At 40.8% G+C, this 26,495-nt stretch overlaps 1 protein-coding gene across 6 annotated transcripts in view; it reads left to right on the plus strand.

The window, feature by feature from the left end:
* ZEB1 (zinc finger E-box binding homeobox 1) overlaps positions 1-24,633 on the plus strand; it is a 196,856-nt gene extending 172,223 nt beyond the window's left edge. For all 6 annotated transcript variants that reach the window (XM_070381866.1, XM_070381869.1, XM_070381867.1 and 3 more), the window contains 5 exons: positions 5,820-6,022; positions 10,078-10,183; positions 17,962-19,772; positions 21,803-21,983; positions 22,109-24,633. In XM_070381866.1, coding sequence (XP_070237967.1) covers positions 5,820-6,022; positions 10,078-10,183; positions 17,962-19,772; positions 21,803-21,983; positions 22,109-22,707 — 2,900 coding nt within the window. In that variant the 3' untranslated portion in view covers positions 22,708-24,633. The remainder of the gene's footprint in view (positions 1-5,819; positions 6,023-10,077; positions 10,184-17,961; positions 19,773-21,802; positions 21,984-22,108) is intronic.
* The last annotated feature ends 1,862 nt before the right edge of the window (positions 24,634-26,495 follow it).

A 26,495-nucleotide genomic window follows, 5' to 3' on the forward strand; every position in this document is an offset into this window, starting at 1 on the left:
CATGGCTGCAGTCATCATCTACTGTGATTTGGGTCTCTTGTAGACTGCATATACATGGGTCTTATCTTTGTATCCATTCAGCCAATCTTTTGGTTGGAGCATTTAATCTATTTATATTTGAGGTAATTGATGATATATATATTCTTATTGCTGTTTTGTTACTTTGGGGATTGTTTTTGTGGATTTAGGCATTTATTGTTTGTAGATTTTTTGATGATAGCCATTCTGACTGGTGTGAAGTGATACCTAATTGTAGTTTTGATTTGCATTTCTCTAGTAATAATGTTGAGCTTCTTTTTGTGTGCCTTCTGGCCATCTGTATGTCTTCTTGTAGAATTGTCCATTTAGATTTTTTGCCCATTTTTTGAATGCATTGTTAAAAGAACAGCTGAGTTGGCATGAGCTGTTTGTTGGGTGGTTTGTTTTTGTAGATCTTTTTTCTTCCCTTCCTCTTTGGTTCTCTTGTGATTTGATGACTATCTTCAGTGTTGTGTTGGGATTCCTTTTTCCTTTTTGTGCACATGTCTGTTGTAGATTTTTGGTTTGCGGTTCCCGCAAGGTTTTGCTAAAGCAGTCTGTATATATACGAGATAGTTTTAAGTTGCTGGTCTCTTAATTTCAAATGCATTTCCAATATCCTGCATTGTACTCTTCTCTTCTCACGCTTGCTGATTTTGATGCCATGTTTGTGTGTGGATGATTTCCTACCTTTACCGTATGTTTGCCCTAACCAGTGACTTTCCTGTTCGTAATTGTCTTGTTTATAGTTGTAGGCTTTTCTTTTCCCCCCGAAGAAGTTTCTTTATCAATTATTGTAAAACTGGTTTGGTGGTGCCAAATTAGCTTTTGCTTGTCTGTAAAATTTTTTACTTCTCTGTCGAAATCAGAGCTTTGCTGAGTATTCTTGGTTACAGGATTTTCCCTTTCACCCCTTTAAAAATACATTGCCACTCCCTTCTGGCCTCTAGGGTTTCTGCTAAAAAATCAGCTAATAACCTTATGGGGACTCCCTTGTATGTTATTTGTTGCTTTTCTCTTGTTGCTTTTAATATTTTCTCTTTAATTTTTTAATTAATTAATTTTAATTGGAGGCTAATTACTTTACAATATTGTAGTGGTTTTTGCCATACATTCACATGAATCAGCCATGGGTGTACGTGTGTCCCCCATCCCGAACCCCTCTCCCACCTCCCTCCCCATCCCCTCTCTCAGGGTCATCCCAGTGCACCAGCCCTGAGCACCCTGTCTCATGCATCGAACCTGGACTGGCAATCTGTTTCACATATGGTAATATACATGTTTCAATGCTATCCTCTCTTTAATTTTTTATCAAGTTGATTAATATGTCTTGGCATGTTCCTCCTTGGGTTTATCCTGGGTTTATCTGTGCTTCCTGGACTTAGGTGACTATTTCCTTTCCCCTGTTAGGGAAGTTTTCAGCTATTAATCTCTTCAAATACTTTCTCAGGCCCTTTCTCTCTCTCCTTCTAGGACCACTATAATGTGAATGCGGGTACATTTAATGTTGCCCCAACAGGTAGGTCTGGCCCAGGCTCCTCTGAAAACACTGCTTTTTCCCTTGTGTCCCAGCGTGCCCAGTACCTTGTGTGTGCCCCTTAAGCGTGTTACTTCTCTTTTCCTCAATTTTTTGAAGTTCCTGTGATCAAGCCCCATTGGCCTTAAAAGTCAAATGCTCTGGGGTCTCATCCCCCTGATGCCAGATCTCCAGACCCAGGAGCCTGACATAGGGCTCAGAACTCTCATTCCTGTGGGAGAACCTCTGTAATATGGTTACTTTCTAGTATATGCGTCACCCACCCAGCAGGAATGGAGTTGAGTTATATTGCGAATACACCCCTTACACCATCTCCTTATGGCCTCTTCTGTGTCTTTGGAAGTAGAATATGCTTTCTGGTAGGTTCCAGCCTTTTTTGCTGTTGGCTGTTGAGCAGTTAGTTGTGATTTGGGCGTCTTCTTGAGAGGCGGTAAGAGCAGGTCCTTACTCCTCCATCTTGTCCTCTGGGCTTACTTTAATCTTAGGCACATATTCTTGAACTCAACACTGCAATGGTGATTCCCTTATTCTCTGTCATGAAGATGGATGAGGAATGGGGGTATGATTTGACCTATTATTGAATTATTTGATTTCTTACTGTTGAGCTTTACGGATTCTTTGTGTATTTTGGATAGTAGTCCTTCTTCAACTGTGTCATTTGTAAATAGTTTTCCCAGTCTGTTTATCGTCTTACTCGCTTATTGTCTTATCTCATGGGGCAGAATGTTCTCAATTAAGTCCAGCTTATCAATTATGCCTTTCATGACTCATGCCTTTGGTATCCAAACAGGCATTACAATACCCAAGTTGGTATAGGTTTTCTTCTGTTATAGCCTGTGTCTTACTCATTTTGCATTTTATAGTTAGGCCTGTGATCCTTTTTGAGTTAATTTTTGTGAAGGGTGTAAGGTCTGTGTTTACATTCATATTTTTGTGTGTGGATGTCCAATTGTTCCATTACAGTTTGTGAAAAGACTGTCTTTGCTCCATTGTATTGCATTCGCTCTCTGGGCTCACCTGTACTCCATTCCACTGATCCATTTGTCTGTTCTCTCACCAACACCACACTATCTTAATTATTAAAGTTATGTAGTAAGCCTTGAAGACAGGTAGTGTCGGTCTCCCGTTATTCTTGCCTTCAGTGTTATGTTGCCTCTTCTGGGTCTCTTGCCTCTCCATGTGAGTTTAGAATTTTTGTCAATATCCATAAAATAACTTGATTGGGACTGCACTGAATATGAAGATCTAGTTGGGAAGAACTGACATCCTGATAGTATTGAGTCTCCTTATCCTTGAACATGGAATATCTTTGTATTTATCAAGTGCTTTCGTTTCACTTATCAGAGTTTTGTAGTTTTCCTCAAATAAGTCTTATACATATTTTGTTAGATTTATGCCTAATCATTTCGGCATTTTGGTGCTAATGTAAATGGTACTGTATCAATCAACTTTCCGATTTTTGAAGGAAATCTACAAGGGTGATCAGAAAACAAATCAGATTCCATTACAGAAAGTCAACTGTCCCTTCCTTAAATTAGGAAATCAGCTGTGGAAAAGATCAGAAAGGAAGCTTTCACTCCAGAATAGGTAGGATTTCTGTAAATAATTTGGTGACAAAGGAAAGAGAAGTAGGCTACTCTAGAAATTCTTTACTTCAGTGTGGCAAAAGGACACATTTCTGAAAATGATAGTTAGCCTGAGGACACTGTTGATCTATTTGCAGATTTGTCGAGTCCAGAGTTATTAGCATCATAATTCTGTAGGGCCTGCTTGCCTACTGTTTTTTTTGTTTGTTTGTTTCCTGGATTTTTTTTTTTCTCTTAAAGAAAATGTGTTAACATTTCACCTGAAGAAGCAGTAGGTTACAATAAATATGAAAGGGAAATATAAAACCTTAAAATACAGATGTTTATAAACATGTAAAATTATTATGTAACAGGATTTCAAAAAGCCTCAGTGAAATAATGAAAACTCAGCTTTGTAAAGTCCATTGTAACAAATCAGTGCAGTTAAGTCCCATAAGAATTGGAGCCTTAGTCATTCTGAATCAGTACAACATTTGAAGTATACAGTGTTTTTCATTCAGGTATTCACTACCTTCAGGTATGTAATGTAGTTTAACTGCTAATACAGTATTCCACAGTAGGTATGCTGTCACACCAGCAACATCTCTTGCCATGAAAAAGTAATTATCTTCAGAAGCACTTAGGTTTTTACTGTTTTAGTAAATTAAACATACCATCCTGTACTTCATAAGTTGTAAACAGGGGAGCTTTATTCCAGCAGGTTGATTTATCAAAATTCTGGTTCAGTGGGAACAAATCAAGGAGGTTTTTTCACAGGTTTTGTATCAGTCTGCCACTAAAGGAAGTTTAAGACACAGAAATTTAAAATGTTTTTTAAGTAAGTTTATTTATGGTCACAGATTCATAAATGATCACAGACTCATAAAGAAATTATAGTTCGAAAAGTGGTCAGACATAGGGTGGATTTTTTAGTACTGAATTCCTACCATAGGTGTATTATAGGAATTCTAAAAAGAAACATCTATTCCTTAAAGGTCTTCATTGCTAAAAGGTGAGTTTTAAAAAAAACTTTTTTAAAAACAAAAACAAAAATTTTAACTTTTAAACCTGTTCATTCTATAAACTTATAATGTTAAATATTTATTTTTCATTGTTTTATGCTGTTGGCCTAAAATAAGTTCATATCTCATATGTGTGAGAACATTCAATAGATATTTATGAAAAGAACTTGCTGTTTAAATATGAGCAACTTGCCATTTTATAAAATTATTAGTATTTTGTACATTAATTACAAGAATTAATCATGAAGACAAGAAAATAGAATGAAATGCCGAGCAGACAGCTTATGACACAGGAGTTCAGGGCAGCTTAACTGGTGGAAGCAAACCGATTGTGGTGCTGACGATAAAACACCTGTCACGGGGCCTCTGACCTCAGCCCCTGGAACCAGCCGAGAGCAGCAGCATCGCCAGGCGAGGGGAGTGTCCCAAACACTGTACAAACAGGAAGTCGTTAGAACACAGCATGATTCCCCCCAAATGTCCTCACAGGGCTAGTCTAGTCCCCAGAGAAGTGGGTCATGTCAGAGTCATCACCAGTGGAAAAGTCTCTGGTTCCAGGTACCTTGCTAGCTGATAACGGAAGATACCATCATAAACTTTGGGGTCTTGGTTGTTTGACTTTATTCATATATTTGATATATATTTCAGTGTACTTAGCTATGTAGAGTCAGGTGTTCAGCCTGTTCATTGCAGGCTTGTCCTTGAATAAGACATTTAATTTATATGGACTTGAATTTCAATAACAGTGACAGCTTGATGAAGTAAAGATTATGACATTTTCTCTGGTAGTCTGTTTTTCTATAAGAAATTAAAAATAAAGTTAAGATAACATTTATAGCAAGATGTGACTTAGGAACTTTTTTCTTTGAAGAAGTAAATCCAATATAGAAATGTAGTTAAATAATATTGGCCAAGTGATATTACATTTTAAGATTGGCAGGCTTAGATGTTTCCATGTATTAAAAATATGTAGTTCATTCTCTGAACTACAGTTTATCTAGAATGGCTTATTTTCTGAAAGCTATCCTAATAGTCATCCATCTGAAACTAAACAAGAAGTGTGCTGGTGTGTCTCGGGAGGGGAAAGAACACGAAGATGCAGGGGCATCTCGGTGGCCAGCCTCAGTCCAGCCCCCACGGCTCCTCACACCTCCTACAATACGTCCTCCACACTCACCTGCAGGGGAGCCTTAGAAACGTGCTCTAACTGTATGCTACTTACTCTCTGATGACTGTAGTGACATTTTTCAAATTTGAAAGAATGATTCAATAACTAATGATGACATTGTTACCTTTGTAGAAAGATGGTTATTGTGTACCAAACCCCTTTCATGTGTATACATTCACAACGATAACCTGCATTATTATTTTGCTTTTGTTTTGTCTAATTAACCACACAAAAGAAGGGAAGAATTACGTTTTAGTGAAAAAGATATGAGACTTTAAAGTCAGCTTGCATTTGACTCTCAACTTCATTGTTCACAGGCTGTGTGACTTGGAAGTAATTTAACCTTTTCTGGGCATCACGTCCTCTCTTTATAAAACAGAGACACATCAGTGTGTTGGTTTTGAGGATCAGCTACAAAGCACAATATCTGGCACACAGCAGAGGGCCTCGGTGGGCGCTTTGGTGCTACTTTGGGAACATCTTTAAAACGTACGATCCTTGTTTCACAGGAACACCAGATGCATTTTCCCAGTTGCTCACCTGTCCGTACTGTGACAGAGGATATAAACGCTTTACCTCTCTGAAAGAACACATTAAGTATCGCCACGAGAAGAACGAAGACAACTTCAGCTGCTCCCTGTGCAGTTACACGTTTGCATACAGAACCCAGCTCGAGCGCCACATGACCTCCCACAAATCAGGACGAGAGCAGGTAAGTGGCATGACTCAGATTCACCCACTGTCCACACCGAGAACTCCTCGCTCCATGGAAGGCAGGCTCTCACACACTGAAAGATTAAGGGGCTGTACCAGACAGTGTCTGGCCTGCAGCCTTGTAAAAAGGACAGTGATTATTCGTTTGGATGATCGGGTCATTTCTGAGTTTAAATGCACATGTAAACAACTATGAACACTATTTTAGAAGTGACTACATTTCTTTTCAGACAAGGTCCCTTTCAACTCATTTATTTTGCTTATATCATAACAAATATGTCAAGTTTATAACTGGATTTCAAAATGCATTCTACTAAAATGTTCAATGTAGAAAAATAAATACCATTTAATAAACCACATGACTTACTACTGACCAAGTAGAGGAGAAAATCAAACAATAATCAAGTTTAATTTTTCGTGAAACACCGATTATCATCATATAAGCTACTGTGGCTTTTTCCCATGTAAGGGAAGTTGCCTCTTAAGAATCTAAAGTTTAGACTGAATCATTTTTAATCTGAGGACTCAATTTTTCATATGGTTTCATTCTGTTTCTATGTCACTTTGCCTCAATTTCTAGAAGTATAAACCAAGACTATCCTTAAGTTACGTTGCTGGCTCTGAACTTAAGGATTAAAGTCAGAAACGTTTTTGCCAGTTCTGCTTTTGTAAGGTCAACTGTAAATAATCAAATCAATATCTGGTTAATCTAGATTTAAAAATCAAATAAGTGTTCAGCAGCACATGGTATGTTGAAGGTGTGTGCTGTGCTTGGGGCACATGTTCAGTCTCTTCTGTCAAAAGACAGATATATAACAGGAATACCTGTTACCTGAGTGTAAGAGTCTGCTCCATGTGTACCCACGTCACTGACCCCAGAGAGCGCGAGTTACCCTCTTGGCTATGATGGCTCAACCAAAAACCACGCCAAAATCTGTAAGAGAAACAGTGATGAGAATGGGTCAGCCTGTCTCCCCAGGACCCTGGTGACAGTACTCATGAAATCATGGGGTGTGGAGTGTACAGGCAGGCATGATGAGCACAGGGCCAGCTTTTCCTTGGGGAGGTCAGTGCTTCAGTCCACAAAGGAGCACTTGGGGTGGGAGTAAGTGCCACGAGGAGGAAACTCACCCACAGAAGACAAACCCCATCTTCTCATCTGCCCTGAATGGGTCTCATCAGAGACAGAACAGAAGCATGCTCTTGGCACCCCAGTGTCCTGACCTGACCACAGTGTGGGTGAGCCCTGGGGACGTGACCCAGTGTAGACAGGCCCTGGGGACATGGCCACAGTGTAGACAAGCCCTGGGGGCCTGATGCCAGTGTAGACAGGCCCTGGGGATGTGGCCACAGTGTAGACGAGCCCTGGGGATGTGGCCACAGTGTAGACAGGCCCTGAGGACGTGGCCACAGGGTAGCCAGGCCCTGGGGACGTGGCCACAGGGTAGCCAGGCCCTGGGGACGTGGCCACAGGGTAGCCAGGCCCTGGGGACATGACCACAGTGTAGACAAGCCCTGGGACAGGAGCTGTTCAGGTGACATTTGGGAGCAGAGCTATCCTGCAACTGCTGCCCCCACATCCTCTCCACCCCAAGGGCCCTTGTCGAAGGAGCCTCAAAGGACAGAGAGAACTGGAGGGAAAGCCAGAGATGCTGTGAGAAAAATAAGTCGTAAGATCTCTGATGATCACGAAGGCCACTGTGTGTGTGAGGCTTTCTCTGAGGGAGGTAAAGGTTGCCCGTCAGTTTCATATGTGAAATATGTGGTCAGACCAAGGTCAGAAAGGAGCCGTGATAGAATGTGGAGGCCAGCAACATGAGGGGTATAATTGGGAACCGTTTAGGTTAGGAGGCAGAGCGTCCACCTCGCTGGCCTCTGGAAATCAAGGTAAGCATTTCCAGGTTGTCTTATTCATGCAACAGATATCTGAGTTTTGATTCTGTGTAAGGCCTGTTGTAGGTGTTTAAGACACAGTAGTGAAAATGAGCAAGTCCCTGACAGTAGCGGGAGTGTCTTATAGGTGAGAGAAAACAGATGTAAAATATAAACACAGGTAGAATGAAGAAGACAAAGCAAAGAGGATAGAAAGTGGCGGAAGCTTTTTTTTTTTTTTTTTTTTTTTAATAGAGTAGAGACCTTTCTGAGACTAGGACATCTGAACCTGGACTTGGGTGAAGTGAGGGAGCCAGTCACAGAATGACTGGGAGAAGGGCCTTCTGTGCAGAGGGAGCAGAGGAGCGTGAAGGCCTCAGGCAGAAGCCAAGGAACAGCAGGCAGCCAGGGTGCACAAAGGGGAGAAAGATGAAGAGGCTGGGTAGGGAGGAGGCAGATGATGAGGCCTCTTGTATGAGCCGTGGCTAAGGCCTGTGATTTTACTCTAAAGTATTATAGGGAAGCATTTGAAAGATACTGAATTTTGTGTTTATGGCTTATTTTTAAGGCCAGGTGATCTGTGGGTTGGAGAGTAGATCGAGAGAAACGAGAAGGAAGCAGGAAGCACACTTAAGGGCTGTGGCTGTAACCCAGGCCAGAGGCACTGGTGTGACAGATGTGACGTCATGAGGATGGTGGCTGTAGGCTGGCTTGCTGAGGGATTGGATAAGGGTATCAGGGAAAGAGAGGGACCAGGATTCCTCCAAATTAGGGCCTAAGCAATGATCAGATAAATGAGGGGTTTACTCACAAAGGTAAGAAACAGGAGTAAGTAAGTGTTAGTTACTCAGTTGTGTCCAACTCTTTGTGACCCCCATGGACTAGCCCATCAGGCTCCTCTGTCCATGGAATTCTCCAGGCAAGAATACTGCAGTGAGTAGCCATTTGATCCTCCCCACCCAGGGATCGAACCTTGGTCTCCTGCACTGCAGGTGGATTAAGCCCCCAAAAAACAGGAGAGGAGGAGCTAATTTCCAGGAGAGAAATGAAGAGGTCAGTGTAGTCCTCTTAGCAGATGCCTGTCACTGTTCAGGGGGGACGTCGAGGAAGCTGTGAGAGTCTGGAATGGAGAGAGGAGAGACCTAGAGAGAGCTATTTGGAGTTGGCGCCATGTATTCAATTTCAAAGCCAGGGGTTTGGGTGAAGTAGAGCCTGACACATACTTCACGCTCATCCTCTGTCCTTCCTGTGTGAAGGACAGAAGGGAGATTGCAGTTTGGGAGAACATAGAACAAGCAGAACTGGAGCCTTTGAACGATGGGTAGAGTCTTAATAGTCACAATTAAGGGGAAACGTAGCCAGGAAGTAAGGGATGGTATCAGTGGGAGCAGGGAGGTGAAGAGCGGTGTATTGCAGAAGGTGGGACTCACTGGATGATGAGATGTGGACTCCTGCTGAAGAAGCCTGGAAACTCAGGGCTAGAAACCTGGCATCTGTAGCCTTAGAATCTGTGCCCATGGGTGAACAGGAATCCTCTAGAAATTTATGAGTAGAATATCGCATAATTCAGTTCAAACACTGCTTTTGTAAGATGAATAAAGGGTGCAGAATTAATTCGAAGTATGTAAAAGTGGGAGTTTGATAAACCAGACAGAAAGCTATTACAGTAATCCATATTTGACTGAAAAGAGGGAAGTATTTTTTAAATCATCAGATTAAGATTTTGGAAATACCAAACTTACTAGAGAGGATAAAGTCCTGAAAAAGCCCCAGCCTTTTCTTCTGTTCAGGAGACCTTGTTCTTCTGTTTAGTTAAGTGTGCTTGAGACAGATTCCTGGACATTCTGGACCATGGTTTCTTTACCTGTCAATTAGAGTGCAGGAGAGGGAAATCATCTCTAGTTCCCGGTCAAGTACATATTTTTGCTAAATGCTATATTGCATCATAGAGTGATTCTGATTCTTTAAACTGGGAAGTGGAGATTTTCCTTTATGTCAAAATTCTGTTGCCACTGTCCTCTTCCTTTTTGGTAACATTTAGCGTTAGATTTTTGTGACTGCTACGATTTGAGGCCTTTAAGAAACAAAAGAACCACCCAAACATTACTTTTAGCAGATTGGATGTTCTTTATGTCTAAAGATTTTTTGCTTTATAAATAAAATACCAATTCTTTCTTACAGAGACATGTGACGCAGTCTGGGGGTAATCGTAAATTCAAGTGCACTGAATGTGGAAAAGCTTTCAAATACAAACACCATCTAAAAGAGCACTTAAGAATCCACAGTGGTAAATATTTGTTTTCTTTGTCTACCTTGAATATCATAGTGATTATGATAGTAAATTAATATCACATGTGAGCTACACATATGGTTACAAACTCTGCAGTGGTTTTGGGATAAACACTAATATTGAGACATTTTCTGCTTATAAACGGTATTTTATTGGGATCTGACTCTTTGGCTAAAGTATATCAAGCTAAGAGGACACACTTTGAATTTCCTAATAAGAATATAGCGTTTTACAAGATGTACAACCTGAGACATGAGCTTTTCAGTGAATGTTCATTTCATTGCCTCTGTTGCACAGTTAACAGGGAATGATAAAGCGTGTGCACAAGGAAAGGAGGAGATGAAGATGTTCTTTCCGTAAGAGGAGAGATGGAACTCAAGATAGGAAATGGCATGGTGCACCGTGGGGATTGTGGGAGAGGGCAGCACGAGGAGGGGTGGGAACTGTGGCACGAGAGGGGGTTTCACGGAAAAGGGCTTCCCCCATCTCACCCTCAGTTCTGCACTACTCAGCAGCTATAGCTTCACATGAAAAGTGAACATTAATACGTGGTAAAAATATTATGTCAATTTTAGAGACTTACAAAGAGAGCTCTGTTTGCCTTTTTTTGGAGGCTTTACTTACCCAAAAGCAACCAAGAAAATTCACATCGCATTATGAACCCTGTCTCCCGGTTAATTTTGATGCATTATTTAATATGAAATAATTTCAATGAAAGACAACTGTTAACTAATGAGTGGGAAATTATGGATTTCTGCACATCCTTGTTTTGTGAAAATTATTATATTGACAATTATTCATAGATTTTACAAATATCCTGCAAAAAAAGTACGGTTGGGTGGCTTTGTGATACGTGTGTTTTATTTTGGAACTGCATTAATAGAAGTTGTGCTGAATTGCTCATTGAGGGCTAAAAAATGTTACCTCTTAAAACATGCTCAAACTGAGATTCATACATTTTTTAAAAATTTTATACGTTAATGTGTCTGGAAAACAAAGCTGTCTTTTGGCATCTGCATCAGGATCCTGTTTCTTAGCTCCTGTGCTACTGAACAATTTTCATCAATTTCATATATATATATATATATATATATATATATAAGTTAACATTATATTAGCATACATCCAATGGATATTTTTCCTGTACTACTTTTTTTTTCCAGCTTTATTGAGATATAACTGACATATAGCACTGTATAAGCAGCATGATTTGACTTATCTTGGCTATTGTAGATAATGCTGCAGTGAATGCATTGAAATGTATTATATATACAGGGCTGTATATATAATCTTTTCAAAGCAGTGTTTTCATTTTCTTTGGATGAATACTCAGAACTGGAATTGCTGGATTAAAAGGTAGTTTTCTTTTTAGTTTGTTGAGAAATCTGTATACCATTTTCCATAGTGGCTGTACCAATTTACATCCTCACCCACAGTGACCTAGGGTTCCCTTCTCTCCACAGTCTTGCCAATACTTTTTTGTGTGTGTGTAATAGTCATTCTGACAGGTGTATGGGGATATCGTATTAATGATGTTGAGCATCTTTTCATGTGACTGTTGGCTTCTATAAGTATTTTTTGGATAAATATATCTGTTCAGATTCTCAGCCCATTTTTAATTGGGTTGTATCTTTTGATTTTGAGTTGTACGAGTTCCTTGGACATTTTGCATATTAACCCCTATCTTCTATTCAGTAGGTGGCCTTTTCAGTTTGTTCATAGTTTTGTCTATACAAAAGTCTTTCAGTTTGATGTAGTCCCCTTTGTTTATTTTTGCTTTTATTCCCCTTTCCTGAGGAGACATATAAAAAAAAATATATTACTGAGATCTATGTCAAAGAGCTTATTGCCTGTGTTTTTTTCTGGAAGTTTTATGGTTTCAGATCTTTAATCTGAAATTTACTTTTGTGCGTAGTATGAGAGAGTGTAGCTGTCCAGTTTTCCCAACACCAGTTATTGAAGGGTCTTTTTCCCCCACTGTATATTGCCATAGGTTAACCACCCTTACGAGTTCATTTCTGTGGTTTCTGTTATGTTCCATAGATCTATTAATCTGCTTTTGTGCCAACACCATGCTAAATGACTGTAGCTTTGCAGCATAGTTTGAAATTGAGGCATGTGATACCTCCACTTTTGTTCTTTTTCAAGATTGTTTTGGCTACTTGGCATCTTTTATGTTTCCATGCAAATTTCAAGAGTTATTTATTCTAGTTCTGTGAAAAATGCATTGGCATTTTGATAGGAATTACATTGAATAAGCAGAATGAATTGATACAGAATCATTAAACCTATTTTCTTAATTGTTCGTTCTTATTATTAATGTCGAGAAATTCAACAGATTTCTACATTAATTTCATATCTGGCAACTTTACCAAATTCGTTGATGAGCTCTAGTAGGTTTTTAGCGGCATCTTTAGAATTGTCTATGTATATAGTATCATATCTGTAAACAGTGACAGTTTTACTTCTTCTTTTTCAATTTGGATTCTTTTATTTCTTTTTCTTATCTGACTACTGTGGCTAGGACTTCCAATACCTTGTTGAATAAAAGTAGTGAGAGTAGATATCTTAGTCTTGTTCCTGATCTTAGAGGAAATGCTTTCAGCTTTTCACCATTGAGTATGATGTTAGCTATGGGCTTATCATACATGGTCATTATTACATTGAGGTATGTTCCTTCTGTACCCATTTCTTTGTGAGTTTTTTTTTTTTATCATAAATGGATATTGAATTTTGTCAAAAGCTTTTTCTGACTCTATTTAGATTATCATATGGTTTTTACCTTCAATTTGTTAATGTGGTATATCACATTGATTTGTAGATATTTAACCATTCTTCATCCCTTGATGAATCCCACCTGATCATGGTATACCTGGGTGTTTCAATGTATTACTCAATTTGGTTGGCTAATATTTTTGTCAAGGAGTCTTGCATCTGTATTCATCAGTGATATTGGCCTGCAATTTTGTGTGTGCTTTGTTTTGATATCAGGATGATGCTGACCTCATAGAATGAGTTCACAAGTATTCCTTCCTATCCAATTTTTAAACATAGTTTGAGAAGGATAGGTGTTACATCAATAATTTATTTTTAATAACCCTTCTTACCAGAGGGCTTCCCTGGTTCAAACAGTAAAGCATCTGCCTGCAATGCAGGAGACCCAGGTTCAATCCCTGAGTCAGGAAGATCCCCTGGAGAAGGAAAGGCAACCCACTCCAGTACTCTTGCCTGGAAAATTCCATGGATGGAGGATCCTGGCAGGCTACAGTCCACGGGGTCGCAAAGAGTCGGACACGACTAAGCAACTTCACTTTCTCACCAGAAATGATTTGAAGTTGTTGATAGAGATTATAGCTAATTCATTTTTTAATGTTGAAGAAGTTGGGGTAATAAAACAGTAAGATTTTGTATATAAAAATGAATGTCCTATTGCAGTCATAGAGAGTCGCAGATCTATAGATTATATGAAGTTGGGAAACACAGATCGTACAAAACATTAAAATATAAGTCCAGAAACAAGAAGTTAATAGATATCTAATCATAAAATCTTGCACTGATCATCAAAAATCAGCTGCAGTCAAGTAACAATGCCTGTGCTATCTACAGCAACCCTTTAGGTGTTTTCGTGGTCAAGAGCTTTATAGTAAGCTCACAGCATGCTGCTGCTCTGAAAGAGGAGGCAGGTTCAGGCCACGTCCTGGCACACGGACTCCTGTGCTCTGCTGTCCATTCATATTTATATCTCTCAAAGAAAGCAAGACAGGCATGAAGTTAAAACGAGAAAGAAAAAAAGGAATACTATGAATTCCTTTGCACATGCTAGAAGAGACCACAAATTAGACCCTAGGTTTTAGGAAGTAAGAAAACTACAGTTAGTAATGGAAATCTAGAGTATTTGTAGGTAAAAAGGATAAGATGTCAGAAGATGAGAGAAAAAGCACAACTCTCTTCTGATACTGAAGTCCATAGAGAAAGTTGTTCCTTGGAGCATCATTAAGAAGAAAATACCAGAAGATAATTTACGTCATCCTCAAAAATATCCTTAAAATAATACAGCAGAGGATTCAATAGTGTTTTCTTTCTAAAGTAAGATTCTTCCATAGAGGCCAGTGATATTTCACCAAAATGCAGTTCAGAAAGAGCACTGCCCCAGGGTGCCCAGTGGATACCATCCAAGTCTACAGCTCCCTGGTGGTTTATTTCAGGGGGAGATTTCGAGCAGGGCTACTCCAAGTCATCCCAGATAAACATAATACTTTCTAAATGCTTACCCTCAGTGTCTATCAAGACAGTGCTGTGACAATTTCATTATAGTCTGTACAATGTTAGTCCATAGGAGATTGGAAAATGTTTTTTAATGGAAAAAAACAATGATCATTCACCACAGGTAGTTTTGTTTTTTTCTTTTTTTTTTTTAATTTTTTATTATTATTACCTAATAATGAATGAACCTCATATCCTTCAGGAAACTCTGGGGGTTTTTTTGCAGCTGACTTTTTAAGGCATTGAAGGTCAGGGCCCTCAAGTTATGTGCCCTGGAATTGCATGGATCTCTTCTGATGTCCATGAAGGGAACCCTCTGCAGAGTCCTGTGTGTCACTGTCATATAAACTTTGCACATGGGAACTGTGCAAAGGAGCTGTGTGGAGGCCACTGCACCTGCCCACAAAGAGGGTGCAAAAGAGCCCCTGCACCCAGGCAGGGAGCCTCCCCAGCAAGTAACCTGGGTTTGTTCCATAGCCTGATAGTCATTTCAGCCTAGAAAACTTCTATATCAGGTGCAACTGAACACCACCTTAGCCATTAGAAAAAAGTCAGTGTGCATAATGTATCAGACTTTGAGCAGCACAACTTCCTGTAGTAGTAGTTACAAACACTAACCTAGGTCAGTAACTGAGGTGATGTGCTTTAGCTATGAAGTTAGAATTAGAAACATGGCTTTTTCTAACACAGACTTTGGCTTTAGAATAATTGTTCTGCAGTCTTTTTTTATAGCAGCAGTAAAATAACTGGGTGATTCCCATAATAGTAAGGGTAACTAGCACCTGCTGGACACTCAACTGCTTTAAGTCACGCAGCTCTCACAGTAACCCTGGGAGGTAGATGCTACTGTTTTGTCCTTTTTTACTGATGAGAAAATAGAGTTTCAGAGAACTTACCTTGTCCCCAGTCATTCAGCTGGGACACAGGCCTCCTGACTCCAAAGCCACTGCCATCCCCACTGTGCTCTGTAAAGACAGAAATAATCAATACTATAGATGCTTATTTTCCTAGTCAGCAAGGGAACAAGCATGTAGTTAATCTAAAAAGGTCATCAAATAATTAAGAATGTTAAAAAATGCAAAGACATATCCCTTGTTTTACACCCACTGGAAATTTTTATCCAATGCACTTTGAGTATTGAATCACATTTCAGGCATCCCATTGGAAAGATATTGATAAAACTGGAGAAACTCAGAGGTGAGTTAACAAGCGGGTAAGAGTTCTGAAGAACACATCCCATGAGGAACGTGTGAAAGACCTGGACACATTTAACCTGCATGAGCGAAATTGAGGGATACTTGGGACAGCTCTTCATCACATCCAAAGTCTGGCTTGTCGAGGAAGTGTTAGACCAGCTCCAAGCGGCATCAGAAACAAGCATAACAGGGAAGGCCAACTCTAGCTTAGTGCCGACCCTCTGTCCCGGTGCTCTTCTAAGGAGTCACTAACAGCTCCTGAGGGCACACTGAGCTCTGCTGCATCGTCTGTTATAACTGCAGAACAGTCCAGCGAGGATGCATCTACGTTTATTCACACACCAAAACACTGAGGCTTGGACAGGTTAAGAAAATAGACATAGTATGTGACAGAGCGGGAACCTGAACTTAGATCCTGGCCCTCAGCAAAGCCAGACTAGACTGCCTTCCTCCGATCTGTCCAGGGGCAGTAACCTCCTTTTAATAAAAGAGGTTAAGCAGAGATGAGCCGGTGCCAAGGATGATATGAAATGAACGCTTCATTGGGAAGGAGGCTGTACTAGAGGGCTTTATTAGATTCCTTCCAACTCTAATTCGATTATGCAGACACATTTGAGAAAATATAATGCACTTGTTTTAATCTTTACAACATTGAAATTCCAAGACTAGCAGGTCCTATGCTTTCTTGCTGCTTTCCTTTTAATCATTAAAAAGAAAGGGGGAGATAAAGAGCTTTATTTTGCCACTGAGTAGATAAGCAGCATCACCACACTTCATGATTGTACAGTTGGCCACTCATTCATCTGGCAGAGGCTTACAGAGCAGCGCTGTGACCTGCACGCAGCAGATGTGGGAGTAAACAGCACTAAGACCAGACCTCCCTGAACCCAGGCATCGGTACCTTTAGACTATACATTCATGAACTAGAACATATGCAAACTAAAGTTAAAAAAAAAAATGGGGTTGTATGAAAATATTCCATTCAACTCAAAAATTTCTGTCAGAGTACTCGTAGGGACCCAGAAGATCACCTTGTACCCTGGAAGGTCTTGGGGAGTGACGTAACTGAGGCCTCTGCAAGCAGGAAGCTTCTTTTTTTTTTCCTGACATTTCACAAAGATGTTGTATTTGTGCAGCAAAAGTATACTGTGTTTTAATACTTAAATGTTCTAAGTTACTGTAACCACTGTCACTGAAATTGAAACTCCAAGATGCTTTTCGTACCAAGAGGCTCAGTGGTAAAGAATTCACCCACCAGTGCAGGAGGCACAAAAGACACAGGTTGCTTCCCACAATGGGAAGATCCCCTGGAGGAGGAAACGGCAATCCACTCCAGTATTCGTGCCTGGAGAGTCCCATGGACAGAGGAATCTGGCAGGCTGCAGTCCAAGGGGTTACAAAGAGCTGGACACAACTGAGCAACTGAGCACACAGCGAACACTGCCTTACTGATCTAGGAGTACATACACCCCTCGTAGCTCAGCTGGTAAAGAATCCGCCTGCAATGCAGGAGACCCTGGTTCAGTGCCTGGGTGGGGAAGTTCCCCTGGAGAAGGGATAGGCTACCACTCCAGCAGTATTGGGCTTCTCTGGTGGCTCAGATGGTAAAGAATCCGCCTGCAATGCAGGAGACCTGGGTTGGGAAGATCCCCTGGAGAAGGGAATGGCTACCCACCCCAGTATTCTGGCCTGGAGAATCCCATGGAGTCACAAATTGTCAGTCATGACTGAGCAACTAAGCACACACATACATCCCAGCTTAATAAGCCAAGGCTTGTAACAATACTTGTATTTAAACTTTTCTTCCCCACTGAAAAAGGTCTTTTCAAGGAAACCTATGAATATAGGAAGGATAGATATTCTTCATATGACTCATACAGTCAACGATAGATGTCCACACTTACTAAGCCTTATGGGAGATTTTGCTTCCTTTTGTCTAATAATTTCTCCTATAGATGGTTAAGTAGAGTAGAATATAGAGAATTACATAGTTTAGTGACACAGGATAAGAAAAAAATTACTTGAAAGAGTGGGATATAATTTTTTGGTATCTGAGAAAGATTTGAACTTTTAAAAGTGAGCAAAATTGTTACATGCACCTGAAGAGAAGATTCTCTTACTGGTCAGCACATAGTTCAGACTAACATTTTATTGGTGCTTGACATTTATGAAGGTTTTCAACTTAAAAGTGATGATTCTAAATAAAATTGTATCACAAGCACACCTGGTAACCCCCTTTTTAAATTGATACTGCTTGTTTTAGGGAAAATGTGAATATGTGAAAATTTACGAATGTAACTTTTTGTTGTTGTTTAGGAGAGAAGCCATATGAATGCCCAAACTGCAAGAAACGTTTTTCCCATTCTGGTTCCTACAGCTCACACATAAGCAGTAAGAAATGTATCAGCCTGATGCCTGTGAACGGGCGACCAAGAACAGGGCTCAAGACCTCGCAGTGCTCCTCACCCTCGCTCTCGGCCTCTCCAGGCAGCCCCACGCGACCACAGATGCGGCAGAAGATAGAGAACAAGCCCCTGCAGGAGCAGCTCCCCGTAAACCAGATTAAAACTGAACCTGTGGATTATGAGTTCAAACCCATAGTGGTTGCTTCAGGAATCAACTGTTCAGCCCCTCTACAGAACGGGGTTTTCAGTGGTGGTGGCCCCTTACAGGCAACCAGTTCTCCTCAGGGTGTGGTGCAGGCCGTCGTTCTGCCAACGGTGGGTTTGGTGTCCCCCATCAGTATCAATTTAAGTGATATTCAGAATGTACTTAAAGTGGCGGTAGATGGTAACGTCATCAGGCAAGTTTTGGAGAATAATCAAGCCAATCTTGCGTCCAAAGAACAAGAAACAATCAATGCTTCATCCATCCAGCAAGGCGGCCATTCTGTTATTTCAGCCATCAGTCTTCCTCTGGTTGATCAAGATGGAACAACCAAAATCATCATTAACTACAGTCTTGAACAACCTAGCCAACTTCAAGTTGTTCCTCAGAATTTAAAAAAAGAAACCCCAGTCCCCACCAACAATTGCAAAAGCGAAAAGTTACCAGAAGATCTTACTGTCAAGTCTGAGAAGGACAAAAGCTTTGAAGGGGGAGGGAACGACAGCACGTGCCTCCTGTGTGACGACTGTCCCGGGGACCTCAATGCACTTCCGGAGCTAAAGCACTATGACCTGAAGCAGCCCGCCCAGCCCCCTCCGCCCCCTACCCCAGAAGCTGCCAAGCCCGAGGCCTCCGCTTCATCGGGGTCCGGAGATGGCAGTTTGTCTCCCAGTCAGCCACCTTTAAAGAACCTCTTGTCTCTTCTGAAAGCATATTATGCTTTGAACGCACAACCAAGTGCAGAAGAGCTCTCAAAAATTGCCGATTCCGTGAACCTACCACTGGATGTAGTGAAAAAGTGGTTTGAAAAGATGCAAGCGGGACAGATCTCAGTGCAGTCTTCTGAACCATCTTCCCCGGAACCAGGCAAAGCCAACACCCCTGCCAAGAGCGACGATCAGCCTCAGGCTGCAGATGCAGATGAAGCCCAGGACAGCACAGGGAACCGCCAGAGCCCTCTGAAGAGAGCTAGCTCTCCCGTCTTACCAGGGGGCTCGGCCGTCAATGGTTCCAGAAGCAGCGCCTCCTCCCCTTCCCCCTTGAACCTCTCTTCCTCCAGAAGCGCACAGGGTTACTCATACCCAACAGAAGGGGCGCAGGAAGAGCCGCAGGTCGAACCTCTTGATCTTTCACTACCAAAGCAGCAGGGCGAGTTATTGGAAAGGCCAACTATCACTAGTGTTTACCAGAACAGTGTTTATTCTGTCCAGGAAGAACCCTTGAACTTGTCTTGTGCAAAAAAGGAGCCACAAAAGGACAGTTGTGTTACAGACTCAGAACCAGTTGTAAATGTAATCCCACCAAGTGCCAACCCCATAAATATTGCTATACCTACCGTCACTGCCCAGTTACCCACGATCGTGGCCATCGCTGACCAGAACAGTGTTCCGTGCTTGCGAGCACTGGCTGCCAACAAGCAGACCATCCTGATCCCCCAGGTTGCCTACACATACTCGACTGCAGTCAGCCCGGCGGTCCAGGAAACACCCTTGAAGGTGATCCAGCCCAGTGGAAATCAGGTAAAAAAGGAAAAAAACCACTCCCAGCCCCAATCCATTGATCAAATGCTAGTTTGATTTATTTTAGTGAATTTCTCTAATAAAAACCAGGCATGAGAGAGCCAAGCAGCTTGTTAAACTGTCACATTTGAAAGGAAATAGCTGGCTATGTGCCTTAGCTGCTGTGGCATCTTGGCTTTTGTTGTTTACTGATTCCAGAGTGTAGTTTTTCAACTGCAGTTTTAAGTATTATTTTGCTGAAAAGAGGGTCAATGGGTCTCAGCTATAAGACTGACTGTTTGTAACTAGAGATGGAAGAGGAAAGTAAAATTCAAATACTCATTAATCAGACTTCTGTTTTATAGTTAAGTTCCCAGAATTCGTCATAGTTTCTGCCTTATGATCATCAGTAAATGAAAATTTGTTCACAGATGTTTTACACCAGGCAAACTTAGCTCTCACTTTTTGTGTTAACCTGTTTATAAAAGGCTTTAATGAAGCAAACAAAAATTAAGTATATAAAGAATTCACCTAATGAGTTTACTGATGATTTTATAAGCTGTAAACTAGTGTTCAATCATAATAATACATGAGGAATTACAGCTGTGAATCTGTGTTTGTATTTTCCTCTGTAACACTCTCCAAGTCCATGACAGTTATGATAAAGCTATTTTGCATGACTGTTGTGTGTTTCACTGTCCAGGCTTTTTCTGTGTCACTGACCTTGATGTCTCCATTTTTTCCATCAATTTCTGATTGAATCAAATGAATACTAGAGATAAATTTAATCTTTTTCTCAAATACTTACTATAAGAAGATGTGACTGTAAAATAATTACAATATCCTGTTCAAGTATGTTTTGCTATTTTTGTCTCCTTAAATATTGCTACCAATGGGGCTTCCTGTAATCGTGGTAACCTTGAAAAAGTTTTCACATGGCTAAATTTTTCATGAAACCTAAATTTTAACTGTATAAAACACTCTTCACACCTTTGAAGAATAAACTGGGAAATTTCAGTTAACGACACCCAATAACATGAAGAGAGTCCCTTTAACACCATTGGCAGCTTACAAGTGGCAGAAGAACGTCTGTCAGCACTTCGCCCCCCTTGTTGTTTAGTTGCTCAGCTCAGTTGTATCTGACTCTTGGCAACCCCATGGACTGTAGCCCGCCAGGCTTCCCTGTGCATGGTATTTCCCAGGCAAAAATACTGGAGTGGTTTGACATCTCCTCCAGAGAATCTTCCTGCATCAGATATTGAACCCACATCTCCTGATTGGCAGGCGGATTCTTTACCACTGAGCCACCAGAAAAGTCCTCTCCCACCTTACAAAGCTGTAAGAAATTGTGGGAAACCTCTAAACTTGTGGAAAATGTGTGAGTTTAGGATGGAAGTCTTCAGGAAAGACACAGGATCTTAGGAGCCCAATCCCACTGCAGGCTCCCTGCAGAATTCTTCCACCTACAGGAGACCCTGCCTCCAGTTTTCTCCCTAACCCTCACCCAAAACTCTGAAGATTCACCATCAAGCAAGGATTCTTGTTTAAAAACACAGACCTGCCTGCATTGTTTTTCCAACTTGCCTCTTAGGAAAGTGATAGGACAAACCTCCCTCTTTACAAGGAGACAATGAAGTTTAGTTCACAAAATTCTAAGGTCCTGGAAGATACAATTTAAAGACCACTTTTAAGAAATAGAGTCTTAATTTTCACTTAGTAAAACCCAGAAGGTAAGTAAGTGATGCAGTTAGAAATTCACAACTGTTTAGCAAACTGGTAAGTTAAAATGTTCGGCAGACTTCTCATAAATTAATGATCCAGAGGCAACTAAGCGTGTTCTCTGCAGCGTCCTTTCTTTCGGTGCCCGCCGACCCTGGGCTGCTTTTGCTGTTGTGACTGCACGGCCCCCTCACCCGAACCTTCCCTTAGAGCCTGCTTTGGTCAGGTTGTCGAAAGCAGAAATCAAAGTGGTTCCTTCAGCTCTGCTTTTATTTATGTCTGTCGTTTATCCTGTAATCTTAAACGAACTTTTTCTACTTCCTTTTCTCTAGGATGAAAGGCAAGACACTAGCTCAGAAGGAGTATCCAACGTAGAGGATCAGAACGACTCCGATTCCACGCCCCCCAAAAAGAAAATGCGGAAGACAGAAAACGGAATGTATGCTTGTGATTTGTGTGATAAGATATTCCAAAAGAGTAGCTCACTGTTGAGACATAAATACGAACACACAGGTATGTATATTAAGGAAGCTGCCAGTTTTGCAGAGTTGAATTGATGACTATTTCCATAACCAGAAGTGCCCCAAGGCCTAGCGGCTCCATGCCATTGTATTTCATAGCTGTGCCCTTATTTTCAGGTAAAAGGCCCCACGAGTGTGGCATCTGCAAAAAGGCGTTTAAACACAAGCATCACCTGATCGAGCACATGCGCCTGCACTCCGGGGAGAAGCCCTACCAGTGCGACAAGTGCGGGAAGCGCTTCTCCCACTCGGGCTCCTACTCCCAACACATGAACCACCGCTACTCCTACTGCAAGAGGGAGGCCGAGGAACGGGAGCCCCCTGAGCCGGGGGCCGTAGGCCCAGGGGTCCCGCCCGAGCAGCATGCGGGGCAGGGCGACTCGGACGAGAGGGAGAGCTCGACGCGGGAGGAGGATGAGGACAGCGAAAAGGAGGAGGAAGAGGAGGAGGAGGAGCGGGAGCTGGAGGAGCTGGAGGAGGAGAAGGGAAGTGGAGCGGCGCGAGGGGCGGAGGAGGTGGAGGAGGAGGTGGAGGACGGAGAGGAGGAGATGGACGACGAGGAGGACGAGGACGAGGAGGCGGAGGATGACGGGGAGAGAGCAGAAACGGAAGGTGTGGGGCAGGGGGCGGGGGCTGGAGGCCAGGCCCACAGCTTAGAACACAAAGTCAGTGAGGGCAGCGAGCAGGTGTCCGAAGAGAAAACAAATGAAGCCTAATAGTTTTTCTAGAAAAGAAAGAAAATTCTAATTGGTAATGAAGTTTTGTTCTATATTATACATGCTTTTCATGGAAACACAGTAACCTGTATACTGTGATTTCTGTTCACTACTGTGTAAAGTAAAAATTTAAAAAAACACAAAATCAAAAAAAAAAAAAAAAAACCACACAAAAAAATCCGGGTGTGCCTGAACCTCAGACCTAGTAATTTTTCATGCATTTTTCAAAGTTAGGAACAAGTTTGTAATATGAAGCAGATTAGAAAACTTAATGACTCAGAAAGCAGAGATTTAACAGGTTAAAGAAAGCTGATTGATTAGATGAGCACCTGACATTGTTTCATTTTATCAGTATTAATTAGCACTCTTACGTTAGTTTATTCTTAAGCTGTACAATTGGGAGAATTTTATAATTTTTTATTGGTAAACATATGCTAAATCCGCTTCAGTATTTTATTATGTTTTGTAAAATGTGAGAACTTCTGCACTACAGAATTCCCTTCACGGAGAAGTATAATGCAGTTCCAAACCGTGCTAACTACCTTTTCTAAATTCAACCTAGAAGGTAGTCATTTCTAATATTTAGATGTCACAGTAGAGCGTATTCTCATTTAAAGTGTATTGTTAGCCTTAAGAAAGCAGCCGCTAGAAGAGCTGAAGTTTCTTACTCATGTGGTTTAAAATGGAGTTGACGAGATTGCCGTTGAGTTCTGATTGCAGGGACTAACAGTGTTGATACTGGTGAGACAGCAGAGACGTCAGAATCAGTGTTCGTAATTGTGTTTGCGTACGTGGTACACAAATATGAAGGATGTGATATGAAGCTTTGTATCTCCTCTGGCCTTAAGCAAGACCTGTGTGCTGTAAGTGCCATTTATCAGTATTTTCAAGGCTCTGACCAGCCTCTGTTCATGCGTGGCCTACAATAACTAGCATTTGTTGATTTGTTTCTTGTATCAAAATTCCAAAATAAAACTTAAAAACCACTGACTCTGTCAGAGAAGCCAAACACTGGGACATTTCACCCTTTAATTCCTCAGTATTCATTTTGCGTTAATTGACTTTCAGAATTTCTCTACTGAAACGAAAGGGAAATTTTCTAATCTGCTTTATCCATGTACTTGCATTTCAAACATGGACCTGCCATTGTTATTTGGCTCATAACTGTTTCCAAATGTTAGTTATTATGGACCCAGTTTATTAACAACATTAGCTGATTTTTACCTATCAGTATTATTTTATTTCTTTTAGTTTATAGATCTGTGCAACATTTTTGTACTGTATGTCTTCAAACTTGGCAGTATTAATACCCTTCTTACTGACATATGTACTTTTAGTTTTAGAAAACTTTTATATTTATGTGTCTTATTTTTATATTTCTTTATTTATTACACAGTGTAGTGTATAATACTGTAGTTTGTATTAATACAATAATATATTTTAGTATGAAAATTTGGAAAGTTGATAAGATTTAAAGTAGAGATGCAATTGGTTCTCTTGCATTGAGATTTGATTTAACAGTGTTATGTTAACATTTATACTTGCCTTGGACTGTAGAACAGAATTTAAATGGGAATGTATTAGTTTTACAACTGCAATCAAGTCATTTTACCTTTACCCAGTTTTTAATATAAAACTCTTAAATTTTGAAATTCACTGTGTGACTAATAGCATGATGCTCTGCGGTTTTATTAAGAGATTAGTCTAACCATAAAACTCTCATTTCCTTAGGAAGCCAAATTAGGATAACCTCATGTAAACAGTGTTGGGAACAACGTTTAACATTTTGTGCCAATTTGTTCCTGTATTCATGTATGTAAGTTACAAATCTGACTCTTCATTTTTAAGTTCCTTGTTACACCATGGTCATTTTCTAGTTTTTTACCAGACTCCCCATCTCACAATAAAATGCATCAACAAGCCTGACTTGCTGTCCTTCTTTAATCATTGTCAAGATTTTCTCTGGAGGACTCTGTAAAGTAGGTATACAGTCATCCTGCTCTGGGTGTATCTTGGGCTGAGTTTGGGTAAACTCAGTGGTTTAGACATTCCCCACTAAGTCAGGGATTTTCCTGCAGCTGGTGTTTCTGGGAATGTCAGAGGTGACAACGAATGGCCAACTGAGAGCTTGCGTCCTCGTCCAGAAGCTTTTACTCCCGACTCCGGATCCGTGACCTCTTACCCTTGGGGAGCTGGGTTTCACAGTCTTTCCTCTGCGCTCCCACAGCCTTCGCTTTCCTCACCTCGGCCCTTACACTCTCACGCCCCTCCCACCAGGACCAGGGTCCTCTGGACCACCTGCCAGGTCACTCTCCTGCCCCAGTGCCCAGCACAAGTCCATGCGGCCGTGTGTGCTGAATGATAATATAATTTGCATGTTAAAAGAGCTCATCTATGTCTTTACTACTCTTTTGCTTCTGTATATGTTAAATGATTTCAGCAATTTGGTAATGTCCTTATTCAGGTCCTATTAAACACTAGACATAATAGACAAATAGTAAACTCTGCCTGTCCGCCTGCCTTTCTGTTCTGATTTGTGAGTTTATTTCTAGGTGTATTCTTGTGCTTAACCTCAAGGTACATGACACAGGTGCTCAAGGCCTCTGGGAGGAGTGCCAGCACCCATCCTAACAAATTCCATGAGGACCCCCTTCCCTTCTGATGGCCTCATGTTCCCAGCGTGATGCCTCACTTCTGTCACTGACAAAACCTCCCCAATAAGCACAGTAGAGGTTTAGGAAACAAGAATAAATAAGTAGCCCTTCTTAGGACACATTCATACTATAATCACTCTAACGGGAAGCTCAAAGAAGTCCGTGCTCGATTTATACGGGTAAATGGCTAATGAAGGAATTCTAGATTCATCAGAGAAGTTCTGAAGATGACAACGCGTCAGCACTTCCCATCACTCCCCCAAATCCAGTAACAGGGCGTCACTGACCTGTGCCACATGCACAGACTCCTTGCTGCTGTTGTCAAAGCTGATTTTGCAGAAGCCTTACAAGACAGAAACACCATGTGCCCATGAACACACACATATTAAGGAGCAGAATAAAATATCTGACACTAAGAGCCATGCTCTTAACTAGCCTGTATCACATCTCATGTGAGAATAGCCTACACTATCTACATCTGAACTTAAGCCTGGCTGTAAGTAATATGAGTAGAAGTTGTCAGCAAGACTAATACACATTTCATAACATGGAGAAAAAGAGAAGGAAGGGCAAAGACTTTTTTTTCAAATCTGTGTAAACTTAAAATTCGCCATGAAAACATGAAAATGCAAACTTAGACTTCTTAAGATCAATGGGAGGATATATTAGAACAACTATAATATGGACTTCAAACCTTAAAAAAAAATAGAACATAAATTTCTCTGTTCTGGTGAACAAATACAGTGCACTCAACAATTCACATTTTTTCTTAACAACACATGGGACATTCATGAAGAGAAACCATATTATGAGCCATGAAACAACCTTCAAATTCTAAAGGATTAAAAACAAAGTGGTTTTCTCTGACTACAAAATAAACTAGAAATCAGTAACAGAAATACATCTGGAAAATCCCCTCCCCCTGCCCCACAAAACTATTTGAAACTATGTTAACATGTTTCTCAGTAAACACTGACAAAAAGAACTAAGTAAAAATGAAAGTCCAACATCAGAAGTTGTAGTAACCAGTAAAAGCAGTGCATATAAGGAAATTCATAATATTAAATGCTTACATTAGAAAAGAAGGCATAAGCTTCCCCCTTTGGAAATTAGAAGAATAAAATTAAATCCAAA

This window comes from Bos mutus, chromosome 13 (assembly GCF_027580195.1).
Source record: "Bos mutus isolate GX-2022 chromosome 13, NWIPB_WYAK_1.1, whole genome shotgun sequence".
Taxonomy (NCBI): Eukaryota; Metazoa; Chordata; class Mammalia; order Artiodactyla; family Bovidae; genus Bos; species Bos mutus.